At 45.7% G+C, this 20,334-nt stretch overlaps 2 protein-coding genes across 13 annotated transcripts in view; one reads left to right on the top strand and one right to left on the bottom strand.

Moving 5' to 3' along the window:
• The window catches only part of UBE3B (ubiquitin protein ligase E3B), a 55,259-nt gene extending 39,658 nt beyond the window's left edge, over window positions 1-15,601 (bottom strand). Inside the window, exons 1-11 of one of the 2 annotated variants that reach the window (XM_029223236.1) lie at window positions 15,364-15,601; window positions 11,437-11,543; window positions 9,878-10,059; window positions 9,596-9,716; window positions 8,210-8,269; window positions 7,687-7,791; window positions 6,127-6,223; window positions 4,783-4,868; window positions 3,817-3,899; window positions 595-700; window positions 176-296 (exon numbers count right to left, since the gene is read on the bottom strand). In XM_029223236.1, coding sequence (XP_029079069.1) covers window positions 176-296; window positions 595-700; window positions 3,817-3,899; window positions 4,783-4,868; window positions 6,127-6,223; window positions 7,687-7,791; window positions 8,210-8,269; window positions 9,596-9,716; window positions 9,878-10,038 — 940 coding nt within the window. In that variant the 5' untranslated portion in view covers window positions 10,039-10,059; window positions 11,437-11,543; window positions 15,364-15,601. The remainder of the gene's footprint in view (window positions 1-175; window positions 297-594; window positions 701-3,816; window positions 3,900-4,782; window positions 4,869-6,126; window positions 6,224-7,686; window positions 7,792-8,209; window positions 8,270-9,595; window positions 9,717-9,877; window positions 10,060-11,436; window positions 11,544-15,363) is intronic. The other variant, XM_029223241.1, reaches the window with a different exon arrangement.
• A 208-nt stretch (window positions 15,602-15,809) lies between these two features.
• KCTD10 (potassium channel tetramerization domain containing 10) overlaps window positions 15,810-20,334 on the top strand; it is a 35,639-nt gene continuing 31,114 nt past the window's right edge. For all 11 annotated transcript variants that reach the window (XR_003793915.1, XR_003793914.1, XR_003793912.1 and 8 more), the window contains exon 1: window positions 15,810-15,897. Coding sequence is in view for 2 of the 11 variants with exons in the window: in XM_029225102.1 (XP_029080935.1) it covers window positions 15,895-15,897 (3 nt within the window). In the remaining 9 variants the exon portion in view is untranslated. The remainder of the gene's footprint in view (window positions 15,898-20,334) is intronic.

Below are 20,334 nucleotides of genomic sequence, written 5' to 3'. Positions count from 1 at the left end.
TGATTTTCAGTTTCATGTGTCTACTTAAACTGTTTACCTCATTACCTGTCTTTTATTGTAAGCACTTCCAACTTTTACTAAAAACAGCTTGTGGCCTCCAGAATGGTGGAAAGCTAAACACCTGGGCTTTTTCCAACGCCCAGAACACAATAAAATCCCAGCCATAGATACTTACCCATGAGACAAAGTGTATGGCATCCTTCTAAACTTTCACATACATCACAGCATCGATCTTCGTCTCTTAAAAATGTGATGAATTTACGGAGCGTGTCATGAGATTCTAAAATAGTGAGGCGCTGCAAACAATCGTAGACTGTTAAAGTGGAAGCTGATAAAAGGAGCTTCCCACCAGAGTGTGAACTCTATCCCCGCAGCTCACCCCCTAGCTGCCAAACATGTTATCCATCACCAAGAAGAAAATGAGCAAAGATGAGACCCTTTTTCTCTGGGCTTCTAACACAAGTGTGTCTACGGTAGCTACTGATTTAGGAGAACCATCAGGAGACGAGGTAGAAATTAACAGAGAAAACATTTTACTTTCTATTTTAAGGACAAAGGCAAAGATGGAATTGGGGGAATTCAGAGCCCACTCACCTCGGGGGTCACTGTGCTGAGATGAGTCATGAGAGCGGGCACAGACACAATGTGGATGAGGAACGGCCGGATCAGATTGTCTGAAAATTGTGCAGCAATCACAGGGCTAGACACAGACATATCACCTCACTCAGACACGTTTAATGTGAACCTGGAACAAAAGAACAACCCTACCAACACCCCCAAATCCCTTGGAATTATGCTTCACAGGACTTCTAGGAAGACTGAAGGCTGAAAATGGGCCCATTCACTGGGGGAAGGTTGAATAAGTGATACTTTAGTCTATGACGCAGCTATGAAAAATCAATTTACTGAAGTTTTACTGACATGAGAGAATCCTCATGCTATAATCAACTTTAAAAAAAAAAGCAGAATGAGAAACTATGTACACGGGAGAGGAGGATGGGGATAGTGACTGGAAAGGAGGAAAAGAGGGGCTTCTGGGGTGCTGCTACTGTTGTTCTATTTCACAGGTGGGGTGGTGCTTACATGGGTATGTTTACTGGGTGATAAGTCACCAATAACTCATACTTCAATTAAGCAATTTATTCTGAATATATATCCAGATAATAAATGGAACAAGGTGAGTTTGGGAAGGTTCCCATGGGCCATTAATTTAAGAAATATATATTGATCTTAGAATATAAAAATGTGTTGAATGTATGAAGTATAAAGAGTAAGGAATAAAAAGTGTGGGCTCTGGAGTCAGATGGCCCAGGTTTAATTCCAGGCCCTGCCCCTCCCGGCTGTGTGACCAAGGGCAAGTGACCTAACCTCTCTGGGCCTTAGCTGCCTCATTTATAAAATGGAGATACGAGAATGTGGTGAGGAGTCAGTTAACGTGTGTAGAAGTCTTAAAACAACGTGCGGCCCGTGAATGTTAGCTATTTGTATTATAGGACTTGGTGATCACATCTAAACATATCAGTTATGACTTCATAGACTTTTAGTAGTAGTATCTACATATTGTATGACAAAACCACGGAATATCTTGTTTTACAAGGTCCTGGTCCTGTTCAATTACTTACAAATATTCAGAGGAGGAAAAAAAGTGCACTATGCAAGAAAAAGGCTTTAGAACAGCCCGGCCTTAACAAGTGAGTCAATGGATTCTGACATATGGAAAGAAAAAACTTAAAATGATGGACGCTATTATATTCTCAAAGGAGAAGAAACGTGGTGGAATGACTAGATGATCCTCTTGGTGGATCACAGTGTGAACTGCAGCCACAGTGGGACAAGGGAAGGATGCTGGGACGGAAAGACGACTTGTGTTCTTGGGAGATGGAAGACAGGGGAGCTAGAGGATGCTGCTGCACTCCTGGGCTCAGGCGTCTGTGTGTCAATCCTCCGCTGTCTGTGACAGAGGAGAGGGTGGGCGATGCTGCTGGAATGAGCTGCTCAGGTGACTCAGGAGAGGGAGCCGCAGTAAACCTGATCTAGGAAAACATGTGTTACGACTTATTAAATACATCTCTATGTAACTCCTCTCAAAGTATGTAACGAACGTATGACTGTTACCTAGATAATTTGTTCTACTTCTTTAATCATAGCATAACCGGTTGGATTCTGTTCCTGCTATGAAGGTCTAGCCTCTAGAGGTGTGCTGTCCAATGCAGTAGCCACTGGCCACATGTCAGGGGCTACTGAGCACATAAGATGTGGCTAGACCAAATTCCTATGCTTTAAGTGTAAAATAGCCACCACTTTTTGAGGAATCAGCACGGAAAGAAAAATTAATAAATTATCTAATTTTAATTAAAATAATTTAAAAGTATTGATTCCATGCAAAAATGATAAATTTGGATATAGCAGTTTATATAAAATATATCGTTAAACTCAATTTCCCCTTTCTTTTGACTTATTTAATGTGGTTCTCATCATATTTCTATTGGACGGTGTACACCAGCCTTGTCCAATAGAACTTTTGGTGATGATGAAAATGTTTCACATTTGTGCTGTCAATATGGTTTTCAACTAGTCACGTGTCCCCCGAGCACCTGAAATATGGCTAATGAAACCAAGGAATTGAATTCTTAATTTTATTTAATTTTAATAAATTTCCATTTAAACAGCCCCACGTGGCTAATGGTTAGTAGAAACCACAGTCTAGATCAGGTCGGCAAACTGTGGCCCACAGGTCAAAAACTGTCCACTGCCTGTTTTTGTAAATAAAGTTTTATTGGAACACACAGCCGTTCTCATTTGTGTATGTACTGTCTATGGCTGCTTGGCGGCTATAGTGGCACAGTAGTTGTGACAGAAGCTGCGTAGCCCACAGAACTGAAAATATTTACTAGCTGGCCTTTTGCAGAAAATGTTTGCCAACCTATAATCTAGACCATCATTTTTCAAATTGGTGTTCCTGTTACAGGATAGTAACAGACATGTTCCATCATCTAAAACTTGGGCGAGAGTACTCCATGTTCAGATATGTTTGGGTCAAATCAGGTTAAACAAGCCCAAAGAGTTTGCTACCACAGGATCTGTCAGAGCTTTCAGCAGGAAGGTGCCCGGTGAATTACCAGGAAGGGGCAGACGGGCAGCTTTACCAAGCTGGTTTGACCACAACACTCCTTCTTTCCCAAATTATTATTATCTTGGGGATTAAGATGATCTCAGATTATCAAGCTATCTTATTAACAACTCTCCAAGTTACTGCTCCTTTCAACAGTTTAAGTATGTTCTGGACCCACTAACAAGCACAGCTCTTTACACTTGGCAGTTCTCAGACTTGCTGGTATGATTTCTATCAGGAAATATTTAGCTTCTTACGTACTTTACATCTCCAAACTGACTAAGTGAAGATAAATATCACATCCTCTCTGGTCCTCCGAACTCTAGTGTCTTAAACCCGTGTTCGCAACACTATTCCCTGAATCCTTTCACCCTGCCCTTTGCTGGGCCTCTTTCAGCTCTTAGGTTTCCTTTATCAATTAAAAGCTCAAAAGGAAAAATGGTCATATCTTGGCCCCTGGCAGAATAAAAGCAATTCATTTTGAATAGCTTCCCTCAAATCATGATGCAAAAACATTCAAGGGTACAGCCGGAAGATTAAGAACAGGGCAGTCACAGATGTGTCATTTTCATCAAGAACAACACTTCCTGTAGATTCTAACAAAGTGGGCAAGCCCGTACCTAATACCAGTAACAAGAGAAGAAAAGCAGGAGGAGCAGGCCTTCAGAAGCAAGCTGGCTCCTCAGGCGCAGTTTCTTACTCACCGCATTGCTAGGGAAAAGGCTGCTGTTAAAGTGCCTTTGGACAGACAAGGCCGGGGTCTCGCCAGGCCACGGGTTAACAATACCTGCAAAGAACACTGTAATTAGTCAGGGGGCGGCGCCAACTTTATATTCATGTGCACGTAAAAAATGTACAGTAAGTGCTTCAGATAAAAAACTGTATTGGAATGTTTCTAAAAAAATGAAAGAAAAGCAATGGGTATGTATGGAGGTTCACTGTACCTCTCTCTCTCTAGTTTAAATATTACACTTGAGTTTTAAAAAATAATAGTTAAAAAAATTAGCAGCCGATTAGAAGAAGACCAGATTTAAAATCTCAATTATTTTAGAAGCAATTCAGAGTTATGGCATCAAGTAGACTCTTCCACTGAGATGAACTGTCGAGAATCCACCTTTGGTTGCCATAGCACCTCGCAGGGTTGTCGTGAGGAGAAAGTGAAACCCAACCAGGAAACAGCCCATCTCAGTGCCAGGTCAGAGGACGGCCTAGATCAACGTCACTTCTCAAACTCAAGAATTCCAAAGTATCAATACTTTTCAACAGTGATTAGTTACATTTCTGACAATTCCCTGGATGTACGAACTGGCACGATAACATGCAGTGTGGACGGAAGGCTGTTTGAGGACACAGAGCTAGAAAGACGATTCCAGACACCAACCAAGAAGGAACCTGAGGGAATACATCCTGAGACCTCCTTCCTGAGTTTAAGTCTCAAATGACTGGATTATCCTCATAGTCAAAAATGTAGCACAGTGAAGGGGTTCCAGTCACTGTCCTCCCTTCACACAAATCGAGAGGGTCTCAAAGCCGGGGTCGGGGAGGGAGGAGAGGGCGCTTCCTGCAGAAAGCGCTTCTGTGAGGAGGGCAGCAGATAGGCCGAAACCAGAGGTAAAAACCCAAGTTCAGGTATGGAGAGTGAGTCCCACATTAGGGATGGGGTCACAGACCTGCAGCACAGAATAAAATCCATGCTGGTTGAGATGGCCCATTATATTTGCACAAATGTGGTTCATGGCTGGTCGAAGACTCTCACCTAAACGAAGAAAAAAGTCTGAGAAAAAAAATCTCTGGCCATAACGTGAACTGTTTACATGCCCTAGGCCCCAGGCCGTAAGGAAATGAGAGCTCCTCTGGCTTGCCTTCCTGCTCCCCTTGGGTCTGGCACCAGAGGACAGGGAGACGCCACATCTCCAGAATTCTCTCTCCTGCAAGGCCCGGTGGAAGCGTAACCTCTTAGGGGACGGGACCTCTGGTTTCCCAGAAGTATCATCCCCGGCCTCCAAGCTCCTGCAGCACATTTTCTACTTCCCTCCGAGAGCCTGGCACTTTCTACCCCCGGTGGCTACCTCCTCTCCCCACTGGGATACAAGCCCCCTGGCAGGGCCAGAACGCACCGAGTTCTAAATACCACCCCCCCCCCACCCCGAGTCCAGGATCATGACTTAAATGAACCCTCCTTCCTGGCCTGGAGCCTCGGCACACAGTTTCCTCTGCTTCAGAGTCCTGCCCCACCTCTGTGCTCTGCAAACTCCACCTCCCCCTGCAGCTCTCAGCTCAAATGTCACTGCTTCGGGAAAGGCCGAGCCCCACACAAGGCAAGGCCTCCCTCCCCACTGCACTCTCGTTTCTCCTGGGCTCTTCCTTCCAAGCGCCCCTTGTCACACTGTTGTCGTGACCTACATACCCACGTATACTACTCAGATATTCATATATATACGACCTCTCTTCAGTGTCTGTCTCCTCCCCACCCCACCAGGCTCAGGTGCTGGGAGGAAGGGCGGGCACACAGAGTTCAGCACCTAAAGCCCCTGGAGGGCAGTGACCTCTCCCCTATCTCCAGTGCCTGCAGAGCGTCTGGCACAAAGCAGGCTACTGGGTGAACGGATAAATAAAGTGAATGTATGAAACATGTAAGGCCGAGTTCAGTGTTCAAGGAAGAAGGCAGCTTTACCATGCAATTTTATGGGCAAAATAGAATTATTTGCTGCCGAATATTCTCCAAATGAAATGATGAGGCTTAAGTGAATATTATCAATCTGAAGGCTGAAGTGCTGTGGGAGTTGTAACAAATGGGCTCAGAGGGATTGTGCCTTCAAACGTAAATTCCAAGAAGGGAGAGAGCTGAGCACATGATACTGAACTTATCCTAGATACCATAGTGCAACGTCTCCACGTGTGTGGTTCTAGGGCCTTCCCTGAGGCTTGTGGCAGCAAAAATACTTCTTGAAAAGGTCCCCGAACTCTCCATGGAAACGCTACTTAGGAAAGATTTTGAAGCAAGTCCCACAGACCTTTTCCCCGGAGAATTTTCCATGTTGAAGTGTCTGTAAAGGTGACAAGCATCGTGAGGTACAGTGTGATGAGTTTGGAGTCTTGTAAAATTTCAGGCTAAAAACAATAAAGAGAGTAAGATTAAGACACACACCCTCCAGTCCAAGAGAGTAGAGCAACCGTTTTACAGCTTTTCTGAATGCAAACCAATGAGTCAGGATTCTAAGTCTTTATCCTTTTTCTCTTGAGGAATGATCACTCTTAAGAGTTAAACAACAGGGATTTCAGCACACTAGTGCTTGACCATAGAATTGAAATACTCTTGGGAATGGAGAATTGAGAATTCTTAGAAAACAAGATGACCAGGGCTGGCCTGCTACATGTATGCATTCAGTATTTAACATATGTATGCATGTACACTGGAGCAACAGAGTATAAATGCAATTGAACATAACAAGGACTCTGGGCTCAGACTTTTGGCTTCACCACTTACTAGCTGTGTGATCTTGGGCAAGTTTCTTAACCTCTCTGTACTTCAGCTTCCTCCTCTGTTGACTAGGGACAGTAACATTGCTTCCTTCGTTTAGTTGTTGTGAGAAATAAATGGATTCATGAATATAAAGCGCTAAGAACAGTGCCTCCCACACAGAGAACACTATGTATTGATACTATTGGCTATTACTATAATGATGACTATAATTCTTGCTTGATGCTGGGTCAAGGCCAAGAGAGCCATTCACAAGTGCCTTGAGAGAGATGTCTGGGAATGGATCACTGGGTGCTCTGGGGACATCTGCTCCATTGCTCAGTTACTACCAGAGTCCTTGCCAAGCCTCTGACCCTGAAACTTCTCCCTCCCTACGTGCAAAGTGGAAACGGCTGCTGTTTGTACACACTCACACCCCTGCCCACCTTCCCATAACACAAGGGTGGGCACTGGACCAGGCAGGGCTGGTGGCAGTACCCCACCCATCTTGCCACTGTGACCAGTTCAGGGTTGAGACCAGGATCCCACTGGACCTTTATGAGTCCTCCCAGATTTCTGAATCGATGGGGGAAGCCTCCCTTTTGTCTTTGGTCAAGACAGAGTCAGGATGTGAGGCTAGAACTGCCAGCTGCCATGATTAGAGTGGGAGAAGACAAGGTGATTCCAAAAGGGAGCACACATGAAAGGAGGAAAGAGAGGGAAAATCCAGAAGCCCCCTGGCTCTAGTATGTATTACCAGCTGCACTCATGTTGGGTTTCTGCACTGTAACAAGGGGCCTGACTAGTATAATTATGCCAGCTACAAAGTATCCACTATATCAAAAGCACCGAAAGGAAGACAAGATTCCCTGCCGTCAACACTGTGGTAAGTGCAGGTCAATGTTCAAAATACCGTGCATGAAAGAAGCTCTCAAGTTGATAACAGCATCTAACTCACTCTCTCTGGGAACAGGGGCTCCAGTAATTCTTTACTAGACTCCAACTGATACATCACAAAGGTATAACCTATGAGGGAACCATGAGGACTCTGAAAATACATTCTACAGGCCTCAAGTGGGAGGGATAGATTTACAGTCTTGTTTTTATTTTTTACCTTGAGCTGCTCAAGAAACTCACAGCAATACCACATAACGTCTTTGATCTGCTTAATCCATAGGAGGGTGAGATCCTTGGAAAGAGCCAGGGACACGTACCATACCTACAAACAGGAAAAAGAGAAATGTAATGGGCAGTTACAGGGATCAAATGACACACATTCCAGCTACTGGAATGGGACCGATTAGCTAGGTCCAGAGCCAGATAAGGCAGGGGGATGAACACAAAAATAAGCAGCAAGGAGGACTTATTTTAACACTAAACCCAAAGGTAAAACTAGCCTGGTAAGTGGATTTACCATCCTGAGTACGAGGCAAGAGCAGCACACAGCTTCTTGGATAATGCAAAGACTAAGGAATTCACCTGCACTTTGTTAATGTTTTCGATCCATTACTTACTTACACATGGGTGTGAACATGCAGAGTCATACACAACAGTCAGAACATTCAACAGGCATTTTCAGAGGTAAACAGGCCAGCTTGAGTGGTCGTGGGAGACTTGCTGGCTTCCGCCCCACTTACCTTGGGCTCATTCTCAACATCCATGCTGCTCAGGATGCAGCGACACAACTTCTCAAATCTCTGCAGAGAGGCAGAGTGGGGGTTATAAATTCTCACAGTGAACGGAGAAATCAGAAAGCAGCAAATGTTCCGTAGACCCCTGGCATGGATGTGCCGGCCTGACGCCAGATGACTCACATCGGGATCCTATTTAACTCCGACTTGTAGATGTGGAGACCGAGGATCAGAAAGCCTAAGGAAAGGCTCTCAAACTGGTGACCCGCAGGCAGGATGAGCCCTACGTGTGTTTTAGACTGGGGCTCCTTTTGAAAAACAAGATCAACCTGGCAAACTGGGCCTGGATTCCTGCAGACTAGCAGCTGTCTCCTAAATTGTGCTCAGCCATTTGCCATTTTGTAAGCACCACGGATGCTGACTTTTGCCTCACAAACTGTCATATCATCACTTTCATCTTGAAATGCGAAAGCAAGAAAAGTGGTACACCCTGGCTGTACCAACCCTGGATCCACCCTTAAAAGAGGTGTGGCCCTGGCTGCTGCTCTACCAGACTGAGCTGTGGTTTCCTCCTCTGTAAACAGGCGTCACCTCCCTGCGCCTGCCTGTCCTCATCTGCGGGACTGCGTTTACTGCCAGCGTCCTCCTCTCTCTCTCCTGCTGGGCTACAGGCTCCTCAAGGGTAGAGACCTTGCCCACTTTGTTTCCTTCTGGGGCCCCGTACCCAGAAGAGGGTCTGGCACAATGTGAAGCTTAGCAGTAATGGATGCCTAACCCCCAGGAACACAGAGGCCCTCCTCAAGGGTCTCCATTAGTACTGTTACAGATGACTAGCTGCTCCCCTGGAATTTTACTTTCTAGGCTGATTTTTCTAATTCCACAGGTAAAACTAGCCTGTTTTGTTTGGTTTGCAGGATTTTAAGAGAAATTTCAAATTAGCGGCCAATTTTTACAAATTAGAAAACTGAGTGTCAAAGAGCTCTGGAGTGTCTTTAAAAAAATCAGAGTATCAGTCCCCCAGTGGCTGGAGCAGAGGAGCGGCCACCCCTTTGATGGCACACCACAGCCCACCTCTTCCTCCAATGTCCTCACCACCGCCTGTCAGTTACCATTTATTATGACTTGTACCATGTTATGTCTCACAAATCTGCTAACCTACGCATCTGAGGACAAGTGCCTGTAAGAGTCAATGTGAAAACAATCGTGATGATTCCCAGCACTGGGCATAATCCCTACGAAACAGGTTCCAAGAAAACAAAAGGGGCAGGATGTGGGGGTAACAGAACCTGTCTCACAGAGTTGCTGTCAGGACTAAATGAGTTAATATCTATCAAATACTTACAAAAAGATCTGACACATAAGCACGATGTGGGTTTGCTATTATTATTTTACCTCATCATCCTCTTTAATTCTGAACAAGAACAGCAGTTTCCTGGCAGTCTTAAAAATACAAAGTGCACTTCTTTTACTGGACCCAGAGTCATCTGCTTTAAAAAACTCATCAATCTCTCTCCTAGGGAGGGAAGGGTAAAAAAAGACGTTTTAAATTAGGAGTTCATAGCAGCTGGAAGGCTGTTCAAGAACTGTTAAGAGAAAAGCGATCGGTTTTTGTGGGGTTTTTTTGCTATGAATTGGAAACAAAAGAAAACGTGCTGAGGAGCTCCTGACACCCACCTGATTTCTCTTTGCAGTCGACGCCGACAGAGAAAACTCCGTACGTGGGCCTGAATCTCCACGGCTGCCCTCTCCCGCTCCTTCTGCACCAGCCTTTCCTCTCGAGCCTGACGGGCTCTATCAATGAACCAAGCTCTCGAGGTCTGAGAAACAGTGAACATGTTTGCAAACTTGCACAAACCCTGCAAAGAAAATGGCAAGTGGCTGATGTAGGTCATTATACTAAAAACACTCACAGAAAGGGGCTCAGGAGCAAAGGGCAGGAAGGGACTTGGGCAGCAGCAGAAAGCTACTCGGGACCCCCCCAGCTCCCTCCCAAATGGCTGATAGCTGTCCCCGCACAAGTCCCAGCTTCCTGTCGGCTCCTTTCATGCAACTCCTCAGACCAGCGATGCTTTTTCCTGTATTAAGTTATCACATTTTTTTAAGAGAAACAACAGAGTGCCTGGCATAGGGTCTGGGCTCTGCAATGGTTTAATGAATAAACAAAGCATGAATCAATTCCAACCACAAAGCTCTAACTCAAACCAGGCATCCTCTAAGTCAAAGGTCCCTGGATATTTCACTGAGCAGTCAACTTTTATTTTGCCAAGTAAAGACTTGAGGGGAAAACATTAAACATAATTATTTACTGTCACCATTATTTTATTTATCCATTCACTCAACAAATATTTACTGATACCTACTTTGTGCCCAACACAAAAGAAGCCTTTCATTTTTTTTTAAAGGGCCATTTAAACACTAAAACAGCCAAAGGTACATGATTCCAGAATGCCAGACAATCCATTAAATCGAACATGTTTGGTTTTAGGCATAACTTATTCTGTTGTCCTCACCGTTCCCATCCTGCCAAGGGCTGAGGAAGACGTTAGAGTAGAAAGGCCCCCATCCACAGACTGGTATTTTTGGACTCTAAATTAGCCATTACATTTTAATCTAAATCATCAGTAACTGTCTTTTCCCAAAGGGATGGCTTTGGCTATCAGCCTAGAGCACATAGCACTGGTCCACAAAGCCTCCCACACTGAGATGATGTCTTTAGATGCTTGAAAACTTTGTCATTCTATCCAAAATATATAATCAGACCAGCTGACATGGGCACTGAAATGAAATACTCAGAAATCTAGACTTCTTGTAAACCATCTCTTTACCAGGTTACCTCACTCAAAGCAGTGTCCACGTGAAAACATCAAGGATAAGAAGGCTCCTCCCATGTCAACACATCGGGGGACCTCTGTGGCCCCTGTTCGACATTGATTCACATCTGTTAAACAGTAAGGCTTTTCCTACACGTGGGTCTCTCATCAGTAATTCTCAAGACAAACGAACATGGAGACGGTCCTTCATGGGGTGTCGGGGGTGGGGGAGGAAGCAGAAGAAAGAGCCTCTTCCCAATAGTAAAACAGGAGGTTGCACACAAACTGTGACTAAGTACCTGTAAGACCATCTTGAAACTTTTACCTGATGATGGGAGGGAGCGTGAGAAGACAGGCAATAAAAAGGTACCAGTCTTCCAAACCATTCACTCTGTCCCAGAAGTGGAAGTCTGGAGCACTCACCTAAGGACCTGCTGGTGACGCAGAAATGTCAGGTAATCAGTCATTAGTGATTTTGCACAGGGCTCACAGCTGAGGACATCTTCTCACTTCAGAGGAGCTTGTGTTTTCTGGCAGAAGCAGAAGAAAAAAAATCCAGATTTAGGATTAGTTTTCTAGGTAGGCATCATATACCTTCCTCACTGAGAAAAAGTAATAAAGACAGTGCAAAAACATCTGTGTCCTCTCTAGTTAATGTTGGATCTAAATGGTAGACGTATCTCCCCAGTCCTCACAGTTGAAAGGGAACAGGTTGATAATAAGGCCAAAGAAGTTGCTGAATTAAAGCTGTAAATGTTTTGTGATGGCAACTAAGAATAACAGAGGGGATGACATGTTTAAAAGCCATTGCAAATTATGTTTGACATTTTCAGCAAGTTGGAAAAATATTTATGTCTAAGAAATGAAAAGGAGGCTGGCTGCGAACCAACACTGTTACAGAGTCCAAGGTCATACTGCTTGCCACACGACAGGCCAATAAATCGAGAGACGAGTTGATGGGGCAAGGAACAGCAATTTTATTTGGAAAGCCAGCAAACCGAGAAGATGGTGGACTCATGCCCCAAAGAACCATCTTGCCTGAATTAGAATTCAGGCTTCTTTTATACTAAAAGGGGAGGGAGGAAAGTCAAACATTTCCTGGTTTTGGTCAGCCTCCAGAGGGGACGTGTTAATTTCTTCCTCCCTGCAGTCATTCAGAGGTGGGCCTGGTCAGGATGTTTCCTGTGAGCTAAACAAAGGTATTTTAGCTTAATGCTCATTACCTGGGAGGCAGGGTTCCCAGAGGTGGGCCATTATGTATAATTTAAGCTTACAGGCAACATCCCTTTAGTGATTAAGTTGTAATAGAATACAAAGGGTTCTTCCCTATTACAACATGATCCCAATTGCATAACGAAAGAGAAAAAATCACGTGCGCAGGTAGATACAAAACTGGGGGGAAAAACACATTAGGAATGGTTGTTTTAACTAATGAATATAACAAAAGAGAAGCAGACTCACAGATACAGAGAACAACTGGTTACCAGCAGGGCGAGGGAAGGAGGAAGGGGCAGTATAGGGGTAAGGGATTAAGAGGTACAAACTGTAAGGTATAAAATAAAGTACAAGGATCTTTTGTACAACATGGGGAATATAGCCAGTATTTTATAACTACAAATGGAGCAAAACCTTTAAAAATTGTGAATCACCATATTATACACCTGTAACATATATAATATTGTACACCTGTAACTTATATATAATATTGTACATCAACTATACTTCAATATTTAAAAAAAAGAGTGGTTGTTTTGAGATAGGGGAAGTGTGGGAAATTTTGCTTCCCTAACTAGTCTGTTTTTCGAACTCTCCATAGAAGGCATGTGGTAGCGTGACATGGCACTGTGAGTCAGAGCTGGAGCCAGCCCCTAGCTCTGCCGTGTACCGCGGGGGGAGATATCTGGGAGTCGTTCTGTCTTGTCCGTTAATCAGCTTAGAGGCCGATCATGAACACTGAATGAGATGATGACCTCAAGCACCTATAGAGGTGGCTGACGGGGCGCACAGTCAGTAAGTCTAATTGACGTATTATTTTTATAGACACAAAGATTTTCTTTTTTAAAACTCTTCAGCAGAGGCCCTTAACTGTACAGGCACTATGGTTCTCTGGGTAGGAAATAACAGTCACCCGTTAAGAGTTTTTTCTATCCCTGGGTGTACTAAGACTCACCAGTCCTGTCACTTGGGCTATGAGCCCTGGGCCCTGTTTATATTGGGTAACAGCTTCAAGGTCCTGAGAGCTACAAACAAGCTGGCCCAAGCCATGAGCACAATGGTATACTCTTTCCTTAACGTGGAGACAGTCCCTCTTGGGGGGCAGGGGGAGGAAGGGGAGGGAGCGGAAGGAGAAGAGAGCACTTTTTCCCAATAGAAGAACAGGAGGTTGCATGCCAACTGTGACTAAGTACCTCTAAGACTATGTCAAAACTTCACTTCTCCCAGCGGGCCCTGCAGGATAAGATCCCTTCCTTGAGATCATCATCCCCTTGGTAACGCTATATGTTGGTTTCTGTTTACACCACATAATGGTCTATACTTTGCAGTTCTTCAAATTCTTTCTTATTCACCTCCTCTACCTGCATAACATCTATTACAGTTCATCAATCAAATAAAAACACATCAGAAGTATTTATTAAGTACTTACTCTGCTAAATGCCCTGGAGAATCAAAGAAAAGGCTGTGCGTAGAAAAGGCTGTGAGTAGCAGAGAAAGCCTTGGGTCAAAGTAGCCCTTGGTTCTTTCAAGTTCTGGTTCTACCTTATTTGGCCAAGTTACTTATCCTCTCTAGGCCTCAGTTTCCTTATCTGTAAATTGAGGATAATAATAGTACCTGCCTCCTAGAGTTGCTAAAAGGATTAAATGAAAATTTACCCTTCTTGTATCTCGATTTAGTCATCAGGATACTGTGATTACATTAAATGGGAAAATGTTAATAAGGAGTATCTGAAAGCAGATAGCACGTAAGTGAGCTTTACCGTTCTGTCCCTAAGAAGTTTACAATCCGGTTAGGGAAACAAAAATGTTATAGGTGGAAAGATTAGGAAACAAGAGATTGTGGATAACCAAGACGGTCTGAAAAGCAAAAGGAAACATGTTAATTTGAGTACCCACTGCTTGTCAAGTCCTTTCTATGTGATCTCATCTAACAAGAAGAGCAACCCTATAAGATCATTTAATATCTCCCATAATCCCATTTAATATCTCCCATAATCCCAAAAGGGGCAGAGTCAAGATTTTAATACTGAGTCAGGACTCTTCTCTACTTCTATAGTTCCATGAGACTGTTCAAAATCAATCTTTTCTGGATCAGGCCAACTTCATGGAGCACTATGAAAGAGCCTGACAGTCTAGAGAGTGTAGTCCAAAGGTGAAGCACCATATATAACTGCTGTCTGAGCCCAAGGCAATTTTCCGCCTATGGTGGGAATAGCTGGGCAGCTAGGTTGAATGACCTGGTTGAATGACCATTTGTTAGGGGTGGACCATGGATCAGACACTGTACAAATATTTAACCACCTCTGTCTTTTCAGCTCTATCAGGTCTCAACAGTCTAACTTTCTTAAGAATAAGCAACAAGTTTTGAAGGCTACAGCCTATGTAGGTGCATGCTTTCAAATCCCACCTTCACACAGAGAAAATGAAATGTAGAAAGGGACATGACTTGTCAGAGGTCACTAGGCTCCTGAATTTGAACCCACTTCTAACCCCAAAGCAATTATTTATTTTAAGTGCAACAGAGAAGACCCAGGGACGCCACTATTCACGGAAGGCAAAGAAAAATCGAGAATGCAAGGCTGCCCATGGGGCTAAAAGTCAAATTACTACCAAGCTTTCCTTTATTGGTATCATTAACACCAGCTGCTTCCATTAAGCGCTGAATGTCAGACATGGTTCTAAAAGTTTAATTACACAACACCCTTTGTGACACGAGCTAATTACTCCATTTCACAGAGCTGGAAACTGGGCTCAGAGAGGAGACAGAATTCACCCAAGGTTACAGTGAGTAGGGTTCGAACTCCGGTTTGGGTGACTCCTGCGGCCCGGCGTCTTTCCCCGGCATCAATAACCACAATAACAAATCTTTTTCGTCCAGCGCTACTCCGCTTATAAAGGCCTATTGCCCCTTTTTATCTCATTGACCCCAGAGATAAAAAGGTCACGGAGAACCCCTCCCCCAGAGATAAAAAGGTCACGGAGAACCCCTCCCCACCCCCCACCGGAACCCGAAAGCCAGCCCCCAGCACCTGCCCCTCCGACTAGGAGAAGCAGGGACCCAGCCCCAAGGGCACCTCCCTCCAAGTCCCCGGCCCCACTACCCAGAGAACCCACAACCCTGTTGCCACTCGCTACCCGCAGGCCGTAGACCTTTATCCGCTCGAGGCCCCCGCGCTCGGGGTCGGGGCCGTAGTTTACCACCGCCTCAGCCCAAGACCCCCGAGCTCTGCCTGACCCGGGGCAGCAGCAGAGGCCCGACCGCCATCTTGCCCCGGGATGTTCACTCTGAGAGCTCCGCCGGGAAACAACTATCCAGTTCCGGTAAACGACAGTTCCGAAGAGCTTCTTCGTCCGGAAAGGAAAACCTCCCTGCACCTTGTCCTCCTCTATGGAAGCCGAAAAAGCGGAGCATTAGGAGCGGGATAAATGCCTGACCCAGCCGAGAAGAGATGCAACCCATTCCAACCACGGAACTTTGAAGGAAAGCGGCCGATATCTAGGAGTACAACGGACCCTTTAGGAAGGTGTCCTCTGCGGGGCGGAAGTGGCGTGGCCGAGTGCGGAAATCCTCGCCCCGGCCCCGCCTCCGCCCTAGGCTCACGCGAGCTGGGTGTTTCCTGTCTTTCTTAGTCCGGGTTTGGAGACTCCGGCGTCCTCCGGCTTTTCATGGTAAGGAGGGCGTTGCCCGCGGACTGGGGGCTCTGGGCGGGCGAGAGAGCGGGACAGAGGTAGAATAAAGGGGGCAAGGACCGAGAGGAGGGGGTTTGATGAGGGGCTGTCGCGATAGGAGAGAGGCGGTTGGGGGAATGGATGGGGGGCGAGGCCGGGGGTGGGGGAAGGGCTCTGGACGGAGAAGTGTGTGTGCGTGCGTGCGTGTGTGTGTGTGTGTGTGTAGGTGTGTAGGGGACTGCTGTCCCTGGCTGTTGGGGGATCCGGGAAAGGGCATTTGGGCTCGTGGAGTATATGTGCATGGATGAGTGGGGGGGCAGTCTCTGAGACTTCAGCGCTGGTCGGAAATGAGAATTGGTGATTGTAAAGAGAACAAAGAGATGTCACTGAAGATAGACATCTGGAGTGGAAAATGAGGATTTGGGCAGGGCTGTGAAGGAGAATGGGTAATTTATGAGAGGGCGAAGTGGGATTCCTTGGAGCGGAGTGTTCGGGGTTTTTGGAAGTTATGCTAGAGTCGCTGGGTTTCGGTGAAGTGGGGACGAGGCTTACAAGTGCGTCTGAACACACGGGCCCCTGGAGCGGAGGAAAGAAACCGAGGGAGCCCGCCGGTGGGCGTGCGCTCGGTGCTGGGAACTCCGCGGAGGTATGATGCCAGGGTCCCGAGGTCAGGGTACCTTCGCCACGGAATCCAGCGCCTTAATTGGCGCCTGGGTACCTATCTAGTCACTTGCGTCGAGACCCGGGGTGGCCACAGCTAAGGAGCTGGGGATCCCTCACACTCTTCTAGCTGTAGGAAGTTTCTCTGTGCTTGGAATCCTTCAAGGGTCTGTTCTTGAATAGCCCTTTTTCCCTGGGTGGGAATGACCAAAGTTCAGCCCAGACCCTCTTTTTACTTGTTTGCCCCAAGTCTTTAACCTGGCAAGTGCAGTCTTTAGGGAACACCGGTCCCAAGGCCAATGTTGAAGAAAAAAATGATTCAACCCGTATCTGACTTTGAACAGCTCCATTTTGTGCAAAGTAAGTTTCACTTGAGGGAGAGAAGTCATTAAAGCAGTGGTTCTCAAACGGTGGTCCCCAGACCAGCAGCATCACCTGGGAACTTGTTAGAAATGGCCAAGTTTTCTAGACCTACCAGACTACTGAGTCAGTCTCGGGGTGGGGACCAGCAATCTGTTTTAGCAAGCCCTGCAGGGGATGAGAGTGATGATTTCTTGATTTGGGCTCTGTAACGAGAGGTGCATGAGAGTGGGAGTCAGAGGATCCTAACAGTTCTGGTACTTACTTTTCTCCCCTTAAAAATGGGAGTGATGATAACGTTTTCCTCACTAGCCTGAAAGAAATACGCCAATGGTTTGTGTGCACAACACAGGAAGAGAAAGTAATTCGACAAAACTCTTGGAAATATCAGTGGCTGTCCTGTAAGTTTTAGATGCAAAATAATGCTACAGTTATGTGGTTGGTTGAATTTCTTTTTTATTTTTTTCATAAATTTATTATTTATTTTTGGCTGCATTGGGTCTCCATTGCTGCGCGCGGGCTTTATCTAGTTGCGGCGAGCAGGGGCTACTCTTCGTTGTGGTGCGTGGTCTCTAGGCGCCCGGGCTTCAGTAGTTGTGGCACACAGGCTCAGTAGTTGTGGTGCACGGGCTTAGTTGCTCTGCAGCATGTGGGATCTTCTTGGACCACGGCTCAAACCCGTTTCCCCTGCATTGGCAGGCGGATTCTTAACTACTGCGCCACCAGGGAAGTCCACTGGTTGAATTTAGTTTTGTTGAAATGGAACAGCAGACCTCTGAGTTGTAGAAGTGCCCTGATTTGGAGGGTAGGGGGAGTTTTATAATTAGCCTCAAGACAATGACTCTTAGCTAGTTAAAGAAACACCTGAGCTTTGTGGCTGCACATTAAAATCACCTGAAGAGCTTTTTAAACACTAGTTTCTGAGTTGCCGTGCCCTTCCCCAATTTGATTAATTGTTCTGGGTGAAGCCAAGGAATCACCACTTTTTAAGTGCACCCAGGTGATTCCAGTACAGCCAAGGCTGGGAAGCTCTGGCCTCAAGGACAACTTGAGCAAAAGGGAAACTACACTAAATACTTAAACATTTATTCCTTGAGGGTTATTCTGAAGATTATGGCTTTAACTTCATTTTACAAGTTAGGAAGCTGAGACTCGGTGAAGCCATTTGTCTGAACATCACACAGAACTGCAGGTTTAGGTTTGCTGAACTCTTATTCAGACTTTCTACACACATCTCCAACACACACACACACACACACACACACACGCGCGCGCGCGAGACAGTTCTACAGAGAGAGATAGAGGAAACTTCGAAGCGTGAGGGATTTGGTGCCTTTTTTCCTGTTGTACTTGCCTGGGTCTCCTTTCGAGTTGGAGGTTTTACCCCTTAGGCTGATTTTTATTTTTTAAGCATGCGTACAGTTGCTTCTTGTCTGTGTGCGGCCTGAAGCTGTGAAGCAGGGGCCTGCTTTTGTTTCCGATTTGGTTTGTTTTTCTGTGTGGTCAGAAATTCATAGGGCTTATAGAGCCAGAGGTTGGGGAGCTTCTCCAAGACCAGGAAGTTAAATGTAGGCTGATTGGAGTGGGGCGACACAGAACTTTTAGAACAGCGGGTTGAAATCTTGGCTGCACATTGGAATCACCTAGGGAGTTGGAATTCTAAAGTGCTATTGCCTAGCCACACCCCCAGACCAATTGCATCAGAATTTCCCTGAGTAAGGCCCAGGCATCAGGATTTTTTTTAAAGTGGAGAGCCACTGTTTAGAATCAGCTGCAGTATGCTCAGGAGAGGTGGGAAAGAGAAGCCTGGACTTAATGATCTAACTGGAATAAACTTCTGATTGAGTAGAATCAGTAACCAATACTGCAAGTGTTAATTACCTCTGTTTCTTGTAACCAGTTGTGCTCTCTCCTGCCTCACCTCCCCAACCTCATTAACGATGAAACAAAGGCAGGATCCCAGCAAGGATGGCTGAGGAGGCCTCCGAAGAGAGGTTTGCTGTGAGAGGCTCATTGTCTACTGCTTTGTGTCCTCCGCTCCCTGCGACTCAGGCTTAGGGATGAACACAGCCAGAATCTTTTTTCCAAGGGCCTCTCCTAGTATTGAAGTGACTGACCTTTAGAAGGGTGGGCTCTGGAAAGGTTCAGGGCTTTCTCTGTCTGCTTGGAAGTCTCAAGCTAGATCAGGATGGTTTCTGCCTTTCTCTCTTAGTGTTTCGGTCGAATGTCAGTAGACCTGGAAATGGACTTAAAAGAGAAGATAATTTGAGACTTGGAGCGCATTCCCAGATCATCGTAGTTTGAGTGCTTTGTGTTGCTCTGAGGCAGGGGCTGGGCTGAGTGCTCTCTGGGGCCTCGCAGCCCTGGAAGGTGTGGCCGCTGTCCCCACTCGCTAGACGGGACTAGACTCAGACAGCTGGTAAGTGGCAGGGCTTGGGGCCTAAACTCAGGTCTGACTTCCAAACCCAAGCTCTCAGCCACACATGACCTCCTGTCTTTCTTTCAGAGCTTTTTTGTACTTTCTGAAGAATGGGGGGTGGGGCCCCCTTTCTCAATTTCTGTGTCATAGCTCTGTATATACCAAGCATGACCATTGATAAAACCATGGGCTTGGGGCCAGGCAGGACTTGCCCACATCCTTCAGTCGCTTCCTCATCAAGACACCTCCGTCACCAGTGCACTTGGAGAAGTGACTGATTGTCTGTGGGCTGAGGTATCCAAGTCCACAAAATGAAGATAGTGATAACTGTCTTCCAGCATTGTTTGGATTTAAATGGTAGTATGTGGTGATAGAAATTAAAACGGTGGTATCTCCTGGAAGGGAGGAGTGGGAAAGGGTCAGGGAGGGGCTTTCTGGAGTGATGGAAATGTTCTCTATCTTGATTTGAGTAGGGGCTACATAGATGCATAAGTTGACCCAAACTCATCAAACTCTTAAAACTTAAAATACACTTTAGTGTATGCAGATTATCTTTAAATACATCAAACTCTTAAAAATTCTTAAAAACATCTCTTAAAAACAAACTCTTAAAAACATCAAGCTCTTAAAACTTAAAATACACTTTAGTGTATGCAGATTATCTTTAAAAAGGTAAGGAGGGGCTTCCCTGGTGGCGCAGTGGTTGAAAGCCCGCCTGCCGGTGCAGGGGACATGGGTTCGTGCCCCGGTCTGGGAAGATCCCACATGCCGCGGAGTGGCTGGGCCCGTGAGCCATGGCTGCTGAGCCTGTGCGTCCGGAGCCTGTGCTCTACAACGGGAGAGGCCACAGCAGTGAGAGGCCCGTGTACCGCAAAAAAAAAAAAAAAAAAAAAAAGGTATTGGAAAGCCAAAAAAGTACAGCACATAAAATTATTCTTTATGACTTTTTTTGTCTGTTTCACGGTAAGTGCCTTACAAAATGCCATACCATTTCCCAA

Source organism: Monodon monoceros, unplaced genomic scaffold (genome assembly GCF_005190385.1).
Source record: "Monodon monoceros isolate NGI ecotype Baffin Bay Population unplaced genomic scaffold, NGI_Narwhal_1 Super_Scaffold_1, whole genome shotgun sequence".
Lineage (NCBI taxonomy): Eukaryota > Metazoa > Chordata > Mammalia > Artiodactyla > Monodontidae > Monodon > Monodon monoceros.
Note: the sequence above shows the minus strand (reverse complement) of the source record. Positions and strands in the feature narration are given on the sequence as shown.